General features: G+C 35.9%; 1 protein-coding gene across 4 annotated transcripts in view; it reads right to left on the bottom strand.

Moving 5' to 3' along the window:
• The window catches only part of SUVR5 (histone-lysine N-methyltransferase SUVR5), a 140425-nt gene that overhangs the window by 18329 nt on the left and 99630 nt on the right, over window positions 1-22466 (bottom strand). For 3 of the 4 annotated variants that reach the window (XM_089812950.1, XM_089812952.1, XM_089812951.1), the window contains 2 exons: window positions 19201-22311; window positions 18831-18992 (listed from right to left, as the gene is read on the bottom strand). In XM_089812950.1, coding sequence (XP_089669076.1) covers window positions 18831-18992; window positions 19201-22311 — 3273 coding nt within the window. Of the gene's footprint in view, window positions 1-3076; window positions 3327-18830; window positions 18993-19200; window positions 22312-22466 lie in introns of all 4 variants that reach the window. The other variant, XR_016359816.1, reaches the window with a different exon arrangement.

Here is a 22466-nt window from a genome sequence, read left to right as displayed (position 1 = left end):
AAAAGCTCCTTTCTTTGTTAAATATGTGAGTGGGGAAGCAATTCTAGAAAACCCTCTTACAAAGCATCGGTAGTAACTATATCAGCCCACAAATTCCTTGTGATGGGTAAGAGTTTTGGGTTTCTGCCAATCTTCAATAGCCTTGATTTTCTCCTCATCCACACTTAAGCCCCTTTGCATTTATTTTGTGTCCTAGGTATATGATTTCTTCTAAGCCAAATTCACATTTGGAAAGCTTTGCATATAGGATTTTGTTTCCAAGAACTTCAAAACTTCCTTAATGTGTTGGAGGTGTTCTTCCCATGATTTGTTGTAGATGAGTATGTCATCAAAGAAAATGAGTATGAATTTCCTTAATTGTTGTCGGAAAATATGATTCATACATGATTAAAAGGTTTCTTGTGCATTGATGAAAATGGACTAGTGTTGGGTTGGATGTTGCTCATCTCTAACAATTTCTTGATCGTTCTTTCTATCTCTTCTTTGAATTTTCGGTGATGTCTATAAGGGGTGGTAATTATTGGTTTTACTTCTTCCTCTAATTCTATAGAGTGTTCAAATCCTCTTTTTGGGGGAAGTTGTGGGGGAATTTCTTCAAAGACTCCTTTGTATCTTTTTAATATAGGTTGAATATCTACATGGATGGTTTCTCCTTTGGGATTTGATTTATCTAATATCATACATTGTGCAACCCATCTCCCTTGGTCATGATTGAGTATTTTTGTCATTTTCTTACAAGAGACCATCTTGGGGGAACCATCTACTATTCCTTTTAATGTGATTTCTTTCCCTTTATGTTGGAAGCAAATTTCTAAATTGGGGCCATCCATTATGAATCGTCCAAGGGAGTTTACCCAAGGCATTCCTAGAACAATATCATTTTGAATATCTGTCACATAGAAGTTTCTCTTAATTGTGTGCCCCCCTATGATGACTTCTAACTGAGGTACTATCTTTGTACAATTATCAATGGACCCATTTCCAAAAGCCACGTTGAAGCCCTTGAATTCTTGTGTTTTAAGTTTCCTACTTGCTACTAGGTGTTTACCAATGAAATCATGCATGGCTCCTGGGTCCACTAATGCAATTATTCTTTGTCCTCTAATTGTCCCCTTGAGTCGAAAGGTCCTATTTTCATTTTCTTGGGTGATGACAGCCACTATCCCAAGTTCTTGTTCTTTGGTTTTTACTCTTTTCCTTGGGGTATCATCTTCGCTTATTTCTTCTATCCTGTTCATTTTTCCCCCTTCTACATTGATGACTAGGTTTCCATGGTTCTTTGCATTTAAAACATAGGTTTTATGAAATAGATCTTCTTTCTTTTGACATCGATGTTCCCTACTCCATGGTTCTTTGCAGATATAACAAGGCCTTTCTTGGCAACCTCTTATGGATCCTTCATTTCTACGGGGAGCCTTGGATCCAGAATTCTTAGGTTTTTCCCTAGGATTATTAGACTCAACTTTCTTTGCCTTTCTAATAGCTTCTTCTAAACTTTGGGGTTCAAGGGATTTATTCTTTGTTTTAACAAAATCTTTGAGTCTTGTAAACAAATGGGTGAGTTGGCTCTAAGATAGACTTGGAACCATTACCGATAGGTCATAAAACTGATTTGTGAATTCTTCTACTAACCCTAATTGTTTGAGGTGAGTCAGCTCTTGGAAGTACCATTCAGGATCTCTTTGATCAAATCTATTCACCAACCTTTGAGTGAATTCGCTAAAGGTAGTAATTTTCTTATGTCCTAAGGTAGCTTTTCCATAGTGCCACCATTTGTGGGCTAACCCTCTTAAATGAAGTATGGCGAACTTAATAGCACCTTCTTCCACCATAGGACTATATGATAAATATGTGTCTAACTTTTGGATCCACGATCGAGCAGTTTCTTCTCTCGAACCATTAAAATATGGGAGGTTCACTTTATTTACTTCTGAAGTTCTTCATCTACATAATTCTTTTTGTTATTTTTCATGATTTTGGTTTTGCAATATCCTTCAAAGGAAACATGTTCTCGAATGTTTGGTTCTAAGTTTGTATATAATTGTGCAATTTCTTCCACAATATTTACAGTTGTTTCTTCTTCTGCAACAACTTCTCCTCTTGGGATGAATGAGGGAAAGGTATCTCGTGGAGCTGAACTTTGAGATGAAGATTCATTTTCCTCGTGATTAGAATGATAATCCCTTTATGGGTTGGATCTTTCCTTCTGATAGTAATTGTTGCCTAATTTTTGTATAGCTTCTAGTAATAGTTTGTTGGAGTCTTCAATTCTTTCATTAGTTTGTTTCATAGAGTTCTTTAATTCTTGGGCTAGTTTTTTGGCCATCATTTGTAACTTTAACCAAGGTTCCACACGATGGTAGGATTATACTCTAATGCCACTATAATGTCCCTGCTCTTGAGTCTACAATACCTTTGCTTATACTTACTTTGTTCTGTCCATGAGGGGTCCCTACTGCCTATGATTTGACAATGATGGCCCACTGAGTATGAATAAACTTGGAACCAATGCTGATGTGGAGTACATGGGTGCTGCTATAGCATACCTGGGTGTTGTGCAGTACACTGTCATGGTGTCCTTATCTTCTAAGTTCGCTGATTCAAGTTGTTGTTTGGACTGTACTTGTTTGTGAAGCTCCTAATTGGATATCATCCAAATGAGTTGAATGTTTCCACACTCCAATGCTTTTTAATTCATTCTAAGCCTTTAATATATCTTTCCAAGCGACGTGACCCATGGCTACGTCACTTGGCCTGGGTGATGTTAGGTTACATGTAATTTAAAATTATGTTTTATCTAACAAGTGTGAATTGGCCTTATAAGTTATAATGTTTATTATTGGAATAAATTTCTTGAATGAGTTTGTAATATGAAACATCCAGATTTTCTAGGTCTAATTTAACATCTAACATAAGCATAAAATACAGTTATAACTTCGATTTCATAAGAAGGCAGTTACATCATTCAGGTTCATATGAAGAAGATTTACCGTTAAAGTCAATTAAATAAAAATTTCTTAACTAAATACTTGAAATACCTTTTAATGAAATTATTTCAGAAATTGAAATCACATACCTAGAAAAATTGAGACTGAAGATCATATAAGTATGCTTCTTTGGTTTATTTAGGGCTTCTGATACCGCTTTACCATCTAGGGTTTTCCGTGACGACGGATTCAATTTAGGGCTTCCGCAACCACGGATTCAACTAGGGCTTTTGATACCATGGATTTAGTTAGGGCTTCCAATACCACTGTATCAATTAAGGTTCTAGCTGTCACACAATCAATCAGGGCTTCGGATTTCTTTTCCTTCCGATTGCTTATCTGTGACAATTTCTCAAGATTAGATAATTATTTATATTCAATATTCATTTATATGAAAGTAAAATAATGATAACAATGAAATACTTCAATTTAATCTTACCTTCTCATAAACAAAAATGATAATACCTATTTTCAATAAACAATTGATTGCATGGCTTATCTCTGTCTGACGCATATACAACATCTTGAGAGAGGTGAAACATTGCCAGGGGCTTAACCACCCAACCTCAGACCACAATATATATCCCCACACGATCTCTAATGAGATTGCCCTCCCTACCCGGAATTGACAGGAATCATCTTACCATTCACTGAACTTTCTGATAATTAACTCACCGTACAACTTGGCAGTAGGAGATCACCATAACAGGAATTTGCATGAGCTATTAATTCATAATAAAAGATAAATAATGAAATGTCCTAACTGATACTGGTTCGTATTATTGATGATTCCTTTCTCACACCTCATCACCCCTCTTTTGGCTACACAATTGGGTGAGTCCCAAGTACTCGAAATTTTTTAGAGTAGACAGCTCTATCATTTATTCAAGAAGTTTACATACAATCATCATTTCACATTCTGTGATTATATTCTTTAAAGATCATGAAATTGACATCATTATTCACAACAAACTTCATGAGTGGTACATACATGAGCTTATGCATTGTTTATATTATTATTTTAATATCCTTTGTGTTTGCAGTTATCTCTACATCTCACCATTCTCAGGCCATCAAGCTAGTGAGTCCTTGGTGCCTTTAGATTTTTTTCCACATGGATACTTTACACCTTCTATACCCTATACTGGCATTTATGCCGGGTGAAATCCTTGGTGTACTATTTTTCAGTATCTCATTACCCTTTATTTGTAATATATCAAAATGCATTTGATTACCATCAAAAATAACAACATTCTGGCCATTGATCTTACATGAATCAGAGAAATCTCATATTTGGATGTGTATTTAAATAAAGGAAACACCAGACTTGTGTATAAATCAGAATAACACCAAGGGAAATTGAATGTTCTACAAGATATTTGACAGACTTGAGCATTAGTTATTGACAGTCTATCACAAGGTAAAACAATTGCTTGCAAAGGTCACAACAGATTTTTTTAAAGAACACAATAAACTTGGAGAGATTATGACCGGCTTTTATCATTGTATTATATCGCAACTAAGGAAGTGGCAAACTTTTAAATGGAATACGATATGCATCAAGCACAGATCAATGTCACACAGGAAGAACGACACACTTTGCAGAGTAAAAACAAAGAACTTATATACAGCTCGGGTCTTATGGCCGACTCAGAATTCATAATAGCAATGGAAAGCAACACGAGTTTTAAAGGTAGACTCTTACGTGACTTTTTGCCACTAATGCCTAAGAAGTGTCTATGTCTGATAATCCTGTCTCTCTTGCTTAGAGACCCGCAGTAGATGAAATTGGGTGGCTGTAAAATAAAAGATTGGCCCTGAACTCTCTTACGGCAGGTAGAGAGACTTGATCCTTGCTTGGCTGTGGACAGGGAGATACGAGTGCAGTAGGAAAAGAATGAGATCATTATCTAAAACTAAGCTTGCAGTTTCCTTCTTATGTTGGAAGCCATGAGTCCCCAATCCGTCTGAATAAAAATGATGGAAAGAATGAGTCCGAGCACTCGGAAAGCTTCTAATATAAAGATGATCTTGGCTAATTGACTTCCAGCAGTTACAAGAAACCATTCGAAAGCCTATCAAATCAAATTTTATTTTTTTAAAGAAATAAAGTTGAAAAATAACTATACAATTCAAATTGTCAACAATTAAATCAATCTCCATGCCAAGTGCTATCGTTAAAAAGCAAAGAATATTTGATCGAAAAGAATAGAGTTAGAAAGTTATAATTCAAGAATTATAATAATTGAAATGTTATTATAATTCGAACGTTATTAAAATCTTATATGTATAAGCAACATTACTTATTAAATTATAACGGTGCCAAATCATTGATCATTTATAAACAATTATTAAAAATACTACAACAAAAGATAATTTAAAATCCTTTAATATACGTTTAATATTTATCCCAATTATTTTAATTAAATTATTAAATAACTCATGCAAGTCCCGCAGATGTATTCTGGCTAGGTCCTTTACCCGTCTGCCCAGTGATGGTGATGCCCTGCCTAATTCTTTTCTGACAATGCTTCCACCCCTTCGGCATGCTCCCTGCAAGAATTTTCTCCGTAATTTAAATTATAAATTATATAATCATAAATAATCATAACAGTTAACCTTTCATCCTAATTTCATGGATTGGCGATTAACAATCAACTAACATGTCATCTACACTTGAAATCATAATGACCAACTTATCATTTCGTCAGATTATATCAAATTAAACTGTCAACTGACTTCATGCGAACCTCCACGGTTATATTTCAAACTAGGTCAAAAATTGGGATGTAACATAATATCTAAGTTCTCCAATCATTATTAAGGTTACCATTAAAAAAATATGTATTATATAACGATAATGATAAATTGTTGTCAATATAATATATGTAATAAATTAATAATTAATTATACATTTCATTGGTATTTTATAATTCAATTGAGTTCCATTGCAACATTGCATCCCATCTGCTCAAGTTCATCTATTATGTCAGTCTCCACAACACTACAGCTTCTGAGGGTTTCTTGTACTTATGTTACCAACCCCTCTATTACCCATACCCAAAGTCACAAGGTTCAAATTCGAGTTTGAATTCAAGTTTGTAGATCATAAAATTTGAATGGAATTCTACAAGGGTAAAAATTTGAAAAAAAATCTACATTAAATTTAAGTTATATAAATTTATGTATTTTAAAATTTAGTATTATATCAACAAAATTGTCAAAATAGTTTAATTTGCTAAATAGTTTAACTAAATAGCTGAATATCATTTTAAAATAAAATAATATTCAATTAAACAACAGTATTATATTAAATATCATAAGGATGAAGTTCAAAAATAGTAAAAATTTGCTGAAATCCGACATATCCTATGACTTAGCTTGTACCTTGTTGACCATGAGTACTTGGTATTCATAGAACATCTCTGAGGATAGGATGATCTCATACGTGGTCATGACGTCCAAGTTTGTTTCTGGCATTTTGTCCCAGATGCTCAAATCTTTGTCCAAGGTTTTAAATTCTTGGTTGAAAGAAGAGTGTGTCCTTGAGCTTTGAAACAATGATTTGCAGATGTCCAAGAACTTTATGTGCACCCCTTGTAGCTTGAACTCCCTCTATGACTATTTTCTCAAACAACCTATTTGTTGCTTCAGCTCTCTGATTCACCTATTTTGAGTGTGGTGTGGTGACAATGATTGCGAAGACTAATGGTGAATGATCTTACAGAGATGAATATTCTCCAACTTGAGTCGATTCTTTCTTTCCCAAAGTTCATCATTACATCGAGACAAGGTAGAAACAAAATCTTGTGCATCCTGTTGACATCCCAAACACGATTGTTTACCAAGTTCAATTTTGGTGAACTTGTAATCAAAATGTTGAAGCTATCCTGGTGATTTGTCCACCAAGGGTTCTGCAATTTTAGCATACTTGGTTTTTTCAGAATCAAATAAGATTCGTGAAACAATTTTTTCTTTATGTATAGGAAGCTTGGACTTGCTCTTTTTTGGAAAAAGATCATCAGGTGGTAACTCAATTTTCCTCCTCTTCATAGTGATACTGCTTATCCATGCTAGTAAGCTGAAATCTTCCTTAGTTGAGAGTAGGATGGTGGCTATGGCAGACATTGATCCTAATTGTATCTCTATTGTCATGGTGCATGCATCTATCTGCATGGCTGGAATCATGGGTGCTCTTTGTGATGATTCTGACAAACATTTCAAACTCTGTTGTTGAGGTGTCAAATTGGGAAACTTGTCCCTTTGTGAGAGTCGAAAAAGTAGAGAAAGTCTCAAAACACATTTTCTAAACTTTCACATTGTTCCACTATGAGGCAGAAGGAGTCGCAAAAGAGATAGGGTCTACTGAAACGTTTACCTCTAAGATAGGTATGGTGGGTACAATGACTATAGAAAAGGAGTCCACATCGGTGTCCAATGTCGACAAGAAAGGCTCATCTGGGATAGATGATTCTTTGGCTTTTGACCATTGCGGAGGTGAAAGGATGACTACCTCTTCTACATTTGAATCATGTGCTTCTGGTGAAGATGGAGAAGAATGAGATGCCTGAAAAATACCCTTTCCTCACTTAGTCTTCAGTTTTGACCCCTTTTATGATTCTGAAAAAGAGGAATCATGTTTCTTCTTACCCTTAACTTGTGATTCTCAACCCACATGACCAAAATGATTGCAATCTATACGGACCTTCAGCTTTATCCTTTTTAGAACCTTACTTTTCAACCATGAATTGGTATTCAAGAGGATCGCCTGAAACCTATCAAATATGGAAGCAGATTCCTTCTATTTCCACTGGATAGGAGTAGGAGGAAACTTTGCAATTTGAATACTATGATATTCTGAATCTAAAAGCATATCATCATCCTCAACCCTTCTGAAATAGAAGTTAAGATCTATGATCTTCTACAATGTGAGTCAGCTATAGTCCATTCTGGTTACTTTTGTTTCAGTTCGAAGATCTATCCAGACATTCTCCATGCAATGAACATGGGTAAATGTTCTCTTCATCTTAGAATTCATCCCTCTGCAAGAAAAATCTGCCCTAGATTTGAACTTCTTTAGTGTGATCAAGTAGAGCTCAAATTCCATAGACTTGGAATTGTGCACCGTGGTGATTGCATACTTGCCAATTTGCAAAGCATTTGTAGAAGAGATCCCAAGTCCTGGCCTGTGCTAAGTGGTTTGGTATGCTTGCACAATTATGAGTTGTCTAGCCAACTCCATTAGGATGATTCTGTCAATGGAATACCCTGGTAGAGTGTAGGGTTCTCCTTCAAAGTAACCAACTCTCATGTATGTGAAAGTTGAGAATTGTAGGAACAAGCACCCATATTGACTCACCTTTTTCCACACCTCATCAGATTCTCTCTTCTTCGCCAAGTCTTTATCAAAGCAACACTTGAAACGTCCATAGAAGGCATCTTGTACCCTTCTATAATGGTTCTTGCTTGCTTTGTGTAAGAGTGAGTTGCTCATAATAGCTCCAAATTGGAACTAAGGCCCTATCTCCCCTAGTGGAGAGCCATGAGAAAGTCCCCATAGTTGCAACAGTTTAGACAAGGTAGAATTCATGTGGAAAGAGAGGGAGCTCTTTACATGAACCAATTGCTCATATATTGTCGTACTTATGATTTCTCCCCAATAGATGCACTCTTTCATTTCAATGATTTGACAAATAAACTTGTATATCCATGGCTCGAAATGGTTGGATTCTTTGAGGTCACAAACTCAGCTAAGAAGAGTAATCAAGTCATTAACTTCTTAAGAGAAATCAGTCCTATGCATCACCTTTGGCCACCTAGAGAAGTTTATTCTCTTGTTGATCAGCCAATTCTCATTAGAATACTTGATGTAATCAAGCTTATGTTCATTCCACATTTGCTAAGAGTTCTCCTTTGTCAAGTCTACACATTCCGAAATCTCTAGTACTTTGAAAAGCTTTTCTACACTATCTAGGTGTCAACTAAGGACAACCTTCCCATCTGCACCCTTGGCTGACTTTGTTTTTGCATCAAAATGCGTAGCACATTCCCTCAGAAATTCAGGTTCCAAGGCTGCCATTGGAAATGTAGAAACCAAGTGAATGTTACTTATCTTGATTCAAAGAATATTCTCTTGACTGAATGTATCAATTCTTTGTATAAAGTATGCCATGTCAACATGACCAATTTCTATATCTGTGATTCCATCATTTGAAGATGAAACTTGAGATGGAGAAGCATGTGCCAGTTCTTCATCAAATTGATACTTCATTTTGCCTTTTCCTTTTGAATGTGCAAATTCCTCAGACATGTCATGATTTTGAAAATTTGTTGCAACATGAAAGTTCTGAAGGGTGAAAACATCTTCTAATGGAATTTGATCCATGAGATCTTTTGGGATTTGAACAATGAAGACAGATCTATGAAAGAAAAGTGTTCAAAGTATGATTTAAATACTTTTTGAACACTTAGCAAGGCTGGAAGTGGTTCAAACAGCTTGTATTTTGGGCAAGAATGGTCAAAATCGGGTTTTCCCAAGTGGATTGCATATGGGAAATATGGAGTTGGGAAAATCTGGAAATGGATTGGATATGAAAGCTGAAAATATGGAAAGATATCTGCATTCTTTGGGGGAAATTCGAGCTTTTTCTTCACAAACAAACTAAAACGAGCAACCAACAAGCACACAATATATACAAAAACAAAGATATGAAAATGAAGAACATACCCTCTTGTTTTCTCACAAATTGATAACTTTCAGAACTTCACTCTTGCATGCAAATTCGTTTTTGGATGAAGAACCTTTGCATTACTAAGAATGAGAGTTTTGAACTTATTTATCAACTTAGAACAAAAATCTAGGGCTGTAACTAAATAAATGGAAACGGCAAAGAGCAAAAGAATGCATCAAATAAGCAGCAAGAACAAGAAATGCAAACGAAACCCAAATCTTACACTTACTTGGAGAGCAAAGAGCAAAACTTGAAGTAAGAAGAAGTTGGAATGGAACTCTTTTCTCCAAAAATGGTTTTTTCAAATATGTTTGCATATGATGATCAAATGCCTTTGAAAAACTCAAACTTCAGCCCTAAATAGCACTTTTCATGTGCAAATGCATATTGTATTTAACGCAATTGTGCCTTCAATGTGCCAGCCGCACTTCTTGGCTTGTTTAAATGTTGGAAATGGAGTCCCAAGTGCATATCATGGTTTTTGGAGGTATTTACATATGTTAAAAATGAGGTAAATGCAAAGCCCAAGAGGATATAACTTCAAACGCCTAAGAGAATCACACTTTTTAGAGTGCTTTGCATAAGTGAAATAAGAGTCTTAGTGCAGATCGACCTTTTCCATCCTCAATGCATATCACATTTTCCCTTCAAATGCCCAAAATCGGGGTTTACATGAGCACTTGCATATTTAAAAATGCAAAGGCAAGAGCATGAAGGTGAAAAGTACCAAGCAAATCGTGGTTTTGGATGAGCATTGCATGTTAGTAGAACTCCTGTGCAAATCGGGCTTCTTGAGTCACAATACACAATGCGTATTTGCTCATTCTATGCCAATTGTGGTTTTCGCATTGGAATTCATATTGTATTTTCCATGCAAAGTGCAGATCACACTTTTTGTGAGCATTTATGCATTACATGTAAGCCATTAAGTGTAAATTGTTAATTCCTTGTAACTTTGACAAGATAAGTGTTCTGATTTTCAGATCAATCTGATCTAGATGCATGATTTCCCTTAAGTATTGGTCACTAGAACATATTGTTCCTTCTAGAAAGATTGGCATATTCCTTGTGGCTTTTATAAGCCTTATTATTTACTAATACTAAACATTAGTAACTCTTGGAATGGGCACCAATCTTGAGCAAACAATTATGTTGTTAAATAGGCCAACCTAGAGAGGGACATGTCCATTCAATGAACATGCCCCTTGGGTTAGGTATAAGGGAGTATTAGATTGCAAATTAGAAGACACACCGAAATCTATAAGTCTGCTCTTCTAGCAATCTACCCAAATAGAATCAAGATAGAGGATTGTAAACATTTGCAGAAGATCCTTGATATTCACATGGTATCAGAGCCATCGTACAAGTATACAATATGATTTGATCACCCGAAATAGCACAGAAGATATGTCATTTATTTTTCAATTTTGAAACAAATATTATTTTCTATGGCAAAATTACAAATACAAGCATCTAACCTACAAACACAACAAAACGTGGGCTGGGAGCATTGAGATAAATGATCTGAGCTACCATTATCCATGAGACCTCACACATCTACGTAGACACAGTGATCTCGAATCAATATTTATCCACATTCTTTTGCCAAGAACCCAATCCAAGCACAACAGCAACATTTCCAGTGTCTCAGATTGGCATTACTCCTTTTTAGCCAAAGCAGCATTAGCAGACCACAGAGCACAGAGTAATAAGGAGGAAAGAAATATATAAACCGGTAAGGGAAAGAAAATAAGAAAGTAATTATACAGGGTGACATCGTCATTGATTGAACCCATCAATGCATGTAATACGTGCCAACCCCTGACTTTTATTATCTGTGTAACATCAGTGTTCTCGCATAGAACTAGAGTAATAATCAAATCACCAGTTATATGAAACTAGTAAATAGGAAAAGCGGTGAATGTGGAACGAACAGTTAAAAAGTACTCACGCATAAGCAAGCTAAGATAATAAAGGAGACTAAAACGTTAAAATCCTCCACCAACCAAGGAAAGAATACGAGTAGTCCTCGATGAGAATTACGTGCAATGAAGGAGATACTATAATATCAGTATCTGGGTTGAGATTAGGAACCATGATTTCCTTAATTGAAAATTGATGAATTAAATGTGAACAAGACGAGTGAAGGATAAATCACCCTTATCGATAATGATAATGGGTAATCACAATGAGTAGATAATTATCACCGAAGGCTAGCATAAATATAGTATGGTACCAATGAATATTTTAGCATTTATGATGGATATCGAATAGGAATGTTACTCTTCATAAGAAAGAGATGAGAAGAATAAAAATAGAGGCATCCAGTGGTGCATCAAAGAGTGAAGGCGAACATATTAAGAATTGAAACTGTTGCAGACAATATTAACTATTCAGAATCGAACCTATTATTTCGGGTTGCAGAGAATATTACCTGGGCATGACAATAGTATAATACTGTGAAAACCAGTTCATGTCAAAGTCAAAAACACAAGAAGAAAATCTTTTAATATGACCATTGATTGTATATGCACGAGTTCATTTATTGGACTGCATCGAGACTACATTATATTAATTTTTCAATGGTCACATATAGAATTCCTTTGCGCCTTGAATATGTGGTTGTCGGGTTTCATAACTGACAAGCTAGATTTGGTTTGCCCACCTGCACGGATCTATATCAGTGGAAAATTAATAGTTGTTGTTTTCTACGAAACTATGTTGCATTAAGGAGCGTGGACAACAGTTCACGTCTAATTATTACTAGTTATTAAAATGGTGAGACATTTGGAGTCCACAGTTGCGATATGTGTGGAGACAACTGCTGATCGAAAGCCAGATACATTCACTAAACACAAGTTCCCTGCTAAGATTTGGGCCACCAATCCTCGTTAAATAAAGAGATGGGAAGGGTGTAGAATTCATATGAAGCACACATGTCTGAGATCACTAGAACTATCGGCAAGAAACAATCACTGTCAAAGTTCTGCATCACATTCATACAAATGATATGATTGTTTGACTAGGGTAAACAAATCATTATATGGTTGGTTGTTGTGATTCATCTTTGCTAGTTGATATAGATAAGAGAAAGGTGGCAGTAGTGATAAAGATTAATATTCAGAGGATAACTAGTGATTAGCACAAGTTGCGGACTACCTTTCAGAATCAATGATTGCCTCAGATTGAATTGTGATTGGTTGGGAGAAGCTTGTTAGCGATTGTACAAATTTCTGAGCATTATAAGTTTTCTTTAATTACCCAGACCTGCAAATAAGATGAGAGCAAGACATGGGCTCAAGATTCATCAATGGGGCTGTTTTTTAAAGATATGGTGCACAGCAATAAGAATACACACCATTTGTAGAAATGACACCATCTTGTTACGTCTGATGAGAAATTTATTGTCACAAATTAGTGAAAGACTACAGTTCCACTATGTTTACAACATGGAAGTAGATAGTGATTTCATGATAAGGTCATTGTGATATGTGTTATGCAATCTATTTTTGAGTCAACAGTGTTTGGTTGCTGAAACTTGAAAAGTTTTTGGCTGCTTGGATATGACAATATTTTGTGGGATTTTTGTAAGCTTATTGTTGCTCCATCTCCAAAACACATTACTCAAGGCATTTCTGATCTTCCCTCAAGTCCAAGAGGGAGTGTTAATGATTGTGGACGTAGAAAAGATGCATTCTATATAACCTTATGACTATTCAAATTACTAGTACTAGTTCTCTTAGAAAGGAGGGAATAAAGTAACATCATGCTGTGACACTAAGATCATGGATATTAGCATGGTATCCCTTTCTGACAAAAGGAGAAGCTAAATGATCTGCAATGGCGAATCTTGACTCAAAGGGAGTACACCATGCTTTATTTATTCCCGAGTAATAGAGAATTTGTAGCAAAAATCAAAAGTATCATCTTATAAGAAGGTTATATGTCAGAGAGAGTACTTAGAAGATCAAGTTGACTCCCCAGGATCTAGGTTATACAAACTCAAACTGAGTGTACCATGTCAAGATGGTGTATACTCATAAAGTACAAAAGCTTTCATCAAGATTATGATGGAAAGATAAGTATCTATTGTACTTGAGCTTATCTTTTACCTTATGTCTATAATATCTTTCATTTGTATTTTTTATAAGAAGAGTGTATGCCTTGATTTTGTTTTTTGAAGAATGTTCTTGTAGGAAAGAAGTTTGGATTCACAGGGAGTCCGACGTCTCATCAAGGCAACCTTGATTAAGGAGCTCGGAAGATTTGATATCCAGTAGGAGTCTTGAAAATCTAAAGTGAGCAATCATCTGATGGGCTTATCTTATAAACATCATGGTGTGGAAGCATTTCTCAACCAACAGTCTTGCAGCATCAGTTTGCAGTAATAGAAAAGAATCTTCCAGCACGAATTTGATGTGATAGCAAATGATCTTATGGTGTTTTTTTAGTAGAGGACTATTGGAAAATCTTGAATAGATTCAAGATTGTGTTGTGAAAGAGACATTTCGATGTCTATGAATCACAACTTGGATAAAGAGAGAATTTAATTATTCTCTAGACTTCGTCCTTAAGTACTGGAAATTGGAAAGCAGATATTCTTATCAAACCTCTCTAAGAGTGATCATCTCTGGAAAGATCCAGGTATGATTGAATTGTTTTGTATTCTTATGATAATTTATATTATTGTTAGGATATTGATGTTATGGGGCTTCACCATTTGTGTTTGTTATTTAAGAGGTGACGATCTTTGAAATAATGAACACTTGTATGAAGACATTATAAGAGGTGATGATCTCCAAAATAATGTTCTAACCAGTAGAGAACTACTGGTAGATTTGGATGAATTTAAGATCATGTTGTGATGGAGGCATTTCTATTTCTATGAATCACAACTTGGATAAAGGAAGAACTTAATTATTCTCCAGATTTTATCCAGTGCACTGGCAGATCTTAATTCAAGATCATGTTGTGTGCCTATGAGTCACAACTTGGATAAAGGGAGAATTTAATTATTCTTCGGATTTTATCCTGTGTAAGGCATTCTAGCAATGGATTGCTGGTAGAGTCTAGATCTTGGACGAAATCAAGATCATGTTGTGACAATGACATTTCTAAAACTCCAGATGTCACAACTTGGGTAGAGGGAGAATTTAATTATTCTCTAGTCTTTATCCTGAGTATTGCATTCTATGCAATACTGTTATCACAAGTTCAAGTAATACTTCATATCACTAGCCTTGTCAAACATCCTATGTTACAAGCCTAGGCGATTTGATAGTTTGTATTACGAACGATGCTTAGTGATTTGATCACAAGCTCCGGTAATAGCTTATATTACAAGATTTGTAATATGATGTGTTTTCAAGTATCATTTGTATAATGATACATCATGCTTGAAATTCAGAAAGCTATAGAGTGTATATCTATGCTTAGTCATCTCTATTGATGTTGCTAGATATGTTTCTATCACTTATCTTTTCAAGTTAAGAGGGAGTGTTTATTCCTTGTAACTCTGACAAGATAAGTGTTCTGATTTTCAGATCAGTCTGATCTAGATGCATAAGTTCTCTTAAGTATTGGTCACTAGAACATATTGTTCCCTCTAGAAAGATTGACATCTTCCTTGTGGCTTTTATAAGCCTTCTTATTTACTAATGTGGTTAGTTAGTTACTAACCATTAGTAACTCGTAGAATGGGCACCAATCTTGAGGAAACAATTATGTTGTTAAATAGGCCAACCTAGAGAGGGACATGTCCATTCAATGAGCATGCCCCTTGAGTTAGGTATAAGGGAGGGTTAGATTGCAGATTAGATGACACACCGAAATCTATAAGTCTGCTCTTCTAGCAATCTACCCAAATAGAATCAAGATAGAGGATTGTAAACATTTGCAAAAGATCCTTGATATTCACATAAATCACACCGTTTTTCTTGCATATGCACATTGCAGTTGAAGGGAATATGCAAATCAGGGTCTTCACAATGACTTCCATATTTAAAAACATTGTGTAAAAGGCAAAAGAAGAAGAGGTCAGACTTTACCAGCAATTTTACACATTATACATTCACTCAAATGCACAACTGGACTTTTTAAACTCATTTATATGTTGCCTTGTTGCACAAAAACCCAAGTATGGAGTCAGTCAAACTTTTTGGGGAAGATTGGGTAGTGCATTTACATGCAAGTTAGCAAATTGGGGTTTCCACAATGAAATACATATTTAAAATGCTATGCAAAACTGCAGAGTCAAGTGGTTTTAGTAGAAAACAAGTAGTTTTTGTGAGCCAATTGTGGTTTTGGAAGAGAAATACACATTGCATATTGAAAATGTCATATGCAATATGCAATTATCTACAAAAAGTGCGATCTACCTCTTGGAGTGAGGAAAAACAAGAAAAATCGGGCATTTTGGGTGCAACTACATGTGTAAATGACTTATACATACTTGTATCTATTTTGCACATGTTTAATTGATTCACTTAAATGGATCTCATTTTTTGGGGTCCATTACATATTAAACATAACATTTTTATGTGTCATGTGTAAATGGGTTGAAAAGGTTAGATTTTCACTTAAGTGAATTAAGTGATAACAATAAAGTGCAAACACATCAAATTAGATTTAAAAGTGCACTTTATAACTTAAATGACTTAAGTTATAACTTAAAAGATCAAAAAGTGAAAATATATAACTTAAAAACATGTTGTAAAGTGATTTGAAGTTATAAATTTCAAAAGGTGCAACATAACATCAAATTATAAGGTCTAATATTTAAATTATGCAATCGGAGTTCTAAAGTTTGATTACATATGTACTTAAACCTTAATAACTTCTGATTAACAACACCGATTAATTCCCAAGATAGCTTGAATCAAGGGTGTGACCAAAAACAAGAGATTGAAGGCAACAAAAAGATAAAAGCAATCCAAAAAATACGCTAAAATGCAAAAAGGACTTTGAAGGACTCAAAATCAACTATATGTTACCAAACTTTTAAACAAAAACTTGACGAGAACCTAGTAAAAAGACTCACTATATGAACTGGGAAGGATTAGTTAACTAATTTTTGCCAATCATATAGTGAGTTAACTTAGAGAAATTTGAAACTTAATTGGCAAAGTTTCGTAGTGTTGCCTCCATTTTGTGATGACAAAATGAAGGACAACAAAATGGCAAGTTATTCTGGTGTTTATTAGTTTGGAAGATGCTTGTTTCAATTGTCAATTGTCATTTTTTATATGTTTGTCGCATGGATGAGTAACACTCTTCATTTGCTCTTCCTGGTTCCCACTATGCGTTATTTGAGATGTGTTATCTCAAAGTGTTCTCAGATGGCTACAATGACTATGTCAAAGACTGAACTTATGGCCTCATTCAGATTAGTAAGTTCTATGTTCATCATATGAATGTTGGTCTGCATTCATTGTTCAATTTTGTTAAAAGAGATCAATGTCTATTAATTCATATTTATGTGCCTGCTAAGATTAGACTAAACAAAAATAAGAATTCTATCTTGAATTTTAGTCATATCACTAGAGATAGTGTATGCTTTTAGTATTAATCTCTATATTGCTCTTTATGATAGGTTGATTTTATGAGTTATTATTAATCTATCTTGGTTGCAGGATGGATCAAGAAGTATTGGCATGATGAGCGATTATATGCAAAGTCATGCAAACTGTAGAAATTGCAGTCATGAGACTAAACGGATGATACATATCTTTATCAATGAGGGAGATCATATACAGGTGGTTATTATGATTAGTATCCTTGAAGATGAAGAAATGACATTTAGAGGGAGACTATTCAGCTCTAGAGGGAGTTTACATGACAAAGGGAGAATGTCTAATTCTTTGCAAGCTTGTGTGGCAATGTGACCGCTAAAGCTCCCTGTTTGATCAACTTGGAATCAGCTCTCTTGTTGTGGCAATCAAGTTGTGAGAATGTTACTCTTGTTGAGAGGGAATCTCTATTGAGAGAGAATCTCAGCCATTCTTATACATGTTGCTAATGAGTTCTTCTCTACGAGAGAAGTTCGAGGTGAAATTCCTTGTTCCACCCTTTACAAGTAGGTCCAATGGACCCATCTACAAGTAGGTACAGTGAACCCACCCTCTATAAGTAGGCATGGTGGAAATGCATACTTCTCTAGGAGAAGTCTGAGGTGAAAGCCCTTGATCCACCATCTACGAGTAGGCATGGTGGAAATGCTTGGTTCTCTAGGAGAAGTCTGAGGTGAAACCCCTCGTTCAACCCTCTACAAGTAGGTATGGTGGATTTACCCTCTGTGAGTAGGCATGGTGGAAGTCATATGTGTGACTCTGTGACTTCAATCTTATGGTTCACCCTCTAGAAGTAGCTGTGTTATGCTGAGATAACAAAGTTTTATTGATAAAAATCTGCGACGAGAATTAGTTATTGATGTTTTTGGTTGCAGCTATTTGTGCCTGTCATAATAAAGATCTCTCTCTTGCTAAGAGGGGGTGTTGAAGATTATATCTGCAATACAGATCTTTAACTCTGGTATTGCTAAAGAAGAGATTTATGATGATATTGCTGTCATGTTCATTTTTAGTCAAGTGAGGATGATGTGGCATTCAAGGTGTGCTATATGTCTCACCCTATATATCTGGCATTTTATTATGAAGAGATATGCGACATGCAAAGGGATATGCATTTGGAAATATGAAGAAACTCAAATTTGGAAAATGAAGAGACTTTCAGTTGTGATATGAAGAGTCCCTCAATTCCAGATATATATGATTGTTTTGTGTGATAAGTAATATATTCAGTCAAAGCATTACACTTGGATCTCTATTATTTAATAAAAAAGATATTTTTTTGGTATCACTGGGTTTTTCTCCTCAAATTGGAGGGTTTTCCCAAGATAGATTGTTGCATCTTTATGTGTCTATTTGTTCCTCATTCTGTTTATTGTTGTTTATCTTTATTTCTGGGCAAAACATTAACGAAGTGAAGACATACCATTGCCACCACAAAAAGGATCTCACATGCCCAGGAGGAATCTAGACAGTCACCTTCACCTATATAAAAACAAAGATAATCGAAGGACTAGAATGAAAAATAAAATCATGTTGATAATTACCTCCAAAATTATTCGACCTCTACTGTCATATGGAAATCTCCCATGCATGCGTTGTCCATAGATATCTTCTGCATCATCATTGTCATTGTCAAAGAGATAAACATGATCACAGGATTCAGGAGAGCACTGTGGTTGTGTGCAAGTGCATCCGAGTTGTGAACTCTGCAAATATAAGAGAAGACAACAAGATTATTTCAATTCTTATTGCCTTTTCCAAAAAACAATGGCAGCAATTATTGTTACTTTTACTTATCCATCTAATTTGCATACTTTTTACTAATGTACCTCTTAGTTCTTGTGACATAATGATCCTATTGCTAAAACCAAGATAACCTGGAGTTTCATCCATTTAGAACTGTGAGAATGATACCTTTGTATCAAGACCAAGTGAAGGGTCCAGAAGCCTTTCCGTGATATAGCAGAAATTTTGCATATATGTTTTAATGATTAAATCATTACCCTCTTTAAAGAGACCATAAGTAGATGGATCCACTAAATCTTCATCAATCACACAAGGTATTGATGTTGCTTCTTTCCCAAAGCTCAAATCTTCACAGATCACAAGCATTTTTCTGTAATCAGTTCCTTCAGTGTGAAATGAAGTGAGAACCACGTGACTTTCAGCTTTCTCCCATCTATCCCCATTCCCAATCTCTTCAGAAACTGTTTCTAGATCATCCAACTGAGCTGGCAGAGAATGAAATTGCACATCAGGAAGAGGAGTCAACATGACAGGAGGTTTGACATTGTCCTTAGCTTTGCATTCTCTAGGACAAACAAAACCTTCCATGTGCCATTCAACTCTAATATTAGCTTCACTACACAATCTAGCAGCCTTTATGTAAAGGCGCTCAGGTAAAGTACCATATTTTTCTTCCAGAGCAGCTTGCAGATTGAATCTGCAACAAGCCAAACAGGCCATGCTAAGTATTTCCTGGTTACTGGGCCAATGTCTTCCTTTCTGAACTTCAGCTAATAATGCCTCAGCCACGGCTGAAGAATAAAAATCTAGAGGTTTGTCAAATTTTTCACTTTCTCCAGGCTTCTTGGAACATCCAGTCATAATTATTGAATGATGCACATTAAGTTTTTCTGAAAGCTTCTTTCTGGCCATAAGGGATGCATGTTTAAGTCCGAGAGATGAGCTAACCTTTTGTGTTAATTTAGAAGCAACTTTGTTGGCTCTCCATTTTGTAGAAAGTATCTCTTTTCTTCTCTTTGTCTGAGGGGACTGATTCGAGGTGGTGCCCATGTGTTCAGCTTGGTGATGACGACCAAGATCTGGAAGAAGATGAAACTTCAACCCACAGAACCTACAGGTGTACCTACGAGGAGTATTACGATTTACAGGACCTTTATCCTTAACTACACTTCCAATATTTGTAGACGCATGTTGCAAAATGCCAAACATAGGACTTGCTTCCTCTTTAGAATTCACAGACACTGAGAGTTCATTGTGTATGTCAATGCCTCCCTGAGTTTCAGTAGGCATCAAAGAATTTGACTTTATTTGTTCTAAGATACCTACTGATCGGATAAACTCTTCTGAATGAGCAGATACAACATGTTGCCATAGTTGTTCATAGTTCATAAAATGACTACCACAATGTATGCATGAAATTAATATACATTGTTCGAGCAAACTTTCGGCATGGTGGACCTTCACATGTCTCTCAAGACCTCTCTTGTTGGTAAAGGGACTATTGCATATGCGACATGCATATCCTCTAAAAAAACACTGAGCTTCTTTTTTATGAAAAGTGGTCCAGTGGTATCCAAGAGTATGGGTATCGGCAAACTCCCCTCCACAAAGCTTACATCTTAGCATTTGATCATCATTAGAAGGACAGTTCCCAAATGTTCCAGAATCATGTATTCCAATCTCTCTACCTGAATTGTGCATTCCATCATCCTCCACTGAAGAAACTAAAAATTGGTCCTTTCCATTAGGAGTCCATGTAACAATTGCAGCACTGCCCTCTTCTTCAATCCCCAGATGTTTGCCAATCTTTTCCTTCTCGCCTGAAACAATTTTCAACAGAGCTTCTGCCGATTTTAAATCTTTTGATGCCTCTCCAAGAATCCAATCCACAACTCTTCCCTTAGAATTTGCGCGATATGTAGTCCCCTCTGAAAGACAAACATTCATGACCTCATGCAACATATCTGAAGCCCGGAGTAAATAGTTTCTATTTTCTTCAGAGCTAGTAGATGTCAAAAGTTGGTTCAGAATCTCTGTCGAAATATGTCTGTCTCCAACCTTTCCCTCATGCATAGTTGAGCTTGGAAGATGCTTTTCGCAATATGAAGTACCTGGCTTTGCCTTGTGAGAACACTGGCCACTATTGTTCCTACACCATCCAATACAACGTGACCAACTTGCACTCTTGTAGGGAACCTTCACAGCGGGCTTTTCTTGTGCCAGAGTGGTTTGAGACTGAAATTCAATCCTTTGATTCCTCCCAACAATGCCACTACCACTGATCCACCTCTGAGTTGATTTCTCAGACAAATTCTCATCTTTGAAGTCTGTATCTGATATGAGATTCAAATTTGATTTATCTTGTTTGGCTTCTTCGCAGCCTAAACCTGCTAATGGTGCATTGTCATCTGAGAGTTGCCCCTCAACTGATAACCTCACTCTCTTATTATTAATCACTAAAGAACTGGTGCTGGGTGTCTTATTACTCTCTTGTAGTTCTTGATGCAAATGCTTAAGACAAAATGATGATCCATTCTTACATCGATGTGTACATCTCTTTCCATAAGTTGTCATACCTTGGCAAATTGGAGACTTGGAAAGAGACGCAACCTGGTTCGATCTGTTAGCACTGTCAGGAGTGGGTAGATTTGAATGCTTACAACAATAGGTGCTTCCATCACTTGCCCATCGGCTACATTGTCTTCCTTTTGTTTCTATGAAAGCTGAGCATTGTCGATACCGGTGCTCACCCCTGGCTGTCAAATGACTCTTGCTACTTGCTTTAGATTCTGCAATGGCTGTTTCCTGATGTCCACCAGGATAAGGAGTAATCTGATACTCACTATTATCCTTAACTTCAACCCATGTGGTAGCCACTGCCTCTTCACAGTTGTTTGTTAGCCCTTCAAGTTTAGGAAATGAAAGCTCTTGATTCAAACTCAGTTCTTGCTTATTCGCAATCATGGAATCAAAAATCTTGTTATCAGCCAGAAGTTCAGATTCATTCGTGTCTCTTATATCTGATGAGCGAATTTCTCCACGGCGAATTTCAAGTTTTGGGCGCTTCCTGCAGACTTCAAGTTTCGTAATGCTTGTTTCTTGAGAATAGGCCCTCTTATTGTCTTCTCCCTCATCTCTGGATGTTGATGAGGGATAACACGTTGAAAAGCATTTCATGCATTCTCCTTTCAACGTTTTCCAATCTGATCCCAAATTAGGCTGAACAGGAGCATCCCAAAGCTTTGCAACATCATCCCATAAAACTGAATCAGTCAATTCCTGATCATTCAGAACAGTTGCCACATTCAGTAGTGTAAAGAAATTATAAGATTAAAATGCAAACATCAGATACTCATACCAGGTTAAATTTTAGAGTTACATGTGCAGTTTTTACTATTAAAGGAAATAACAAGATGCAGTTACAGGATATGAAA

The sequence above is a fragment of the Cupressus sempervirens genome, chromosome 2 (genome assembly GCF_028749045.1).
Source record: "Cupressus sempervirens isolate cs-2001-9-10 chromosome 2, ASM2874904v1, whole genome shotgun sequence".
NCBI lineage: Eukaryota > Viridiplantae > Streptophyta > Pinopsida > Cupressales > Cupressaceae > Cupressus > Cupressus sempervirens.
Note: the sequence above shows the minus strand (reverse complement) of the source record. Positions and strands in the feature narration are given on the sequence as shown.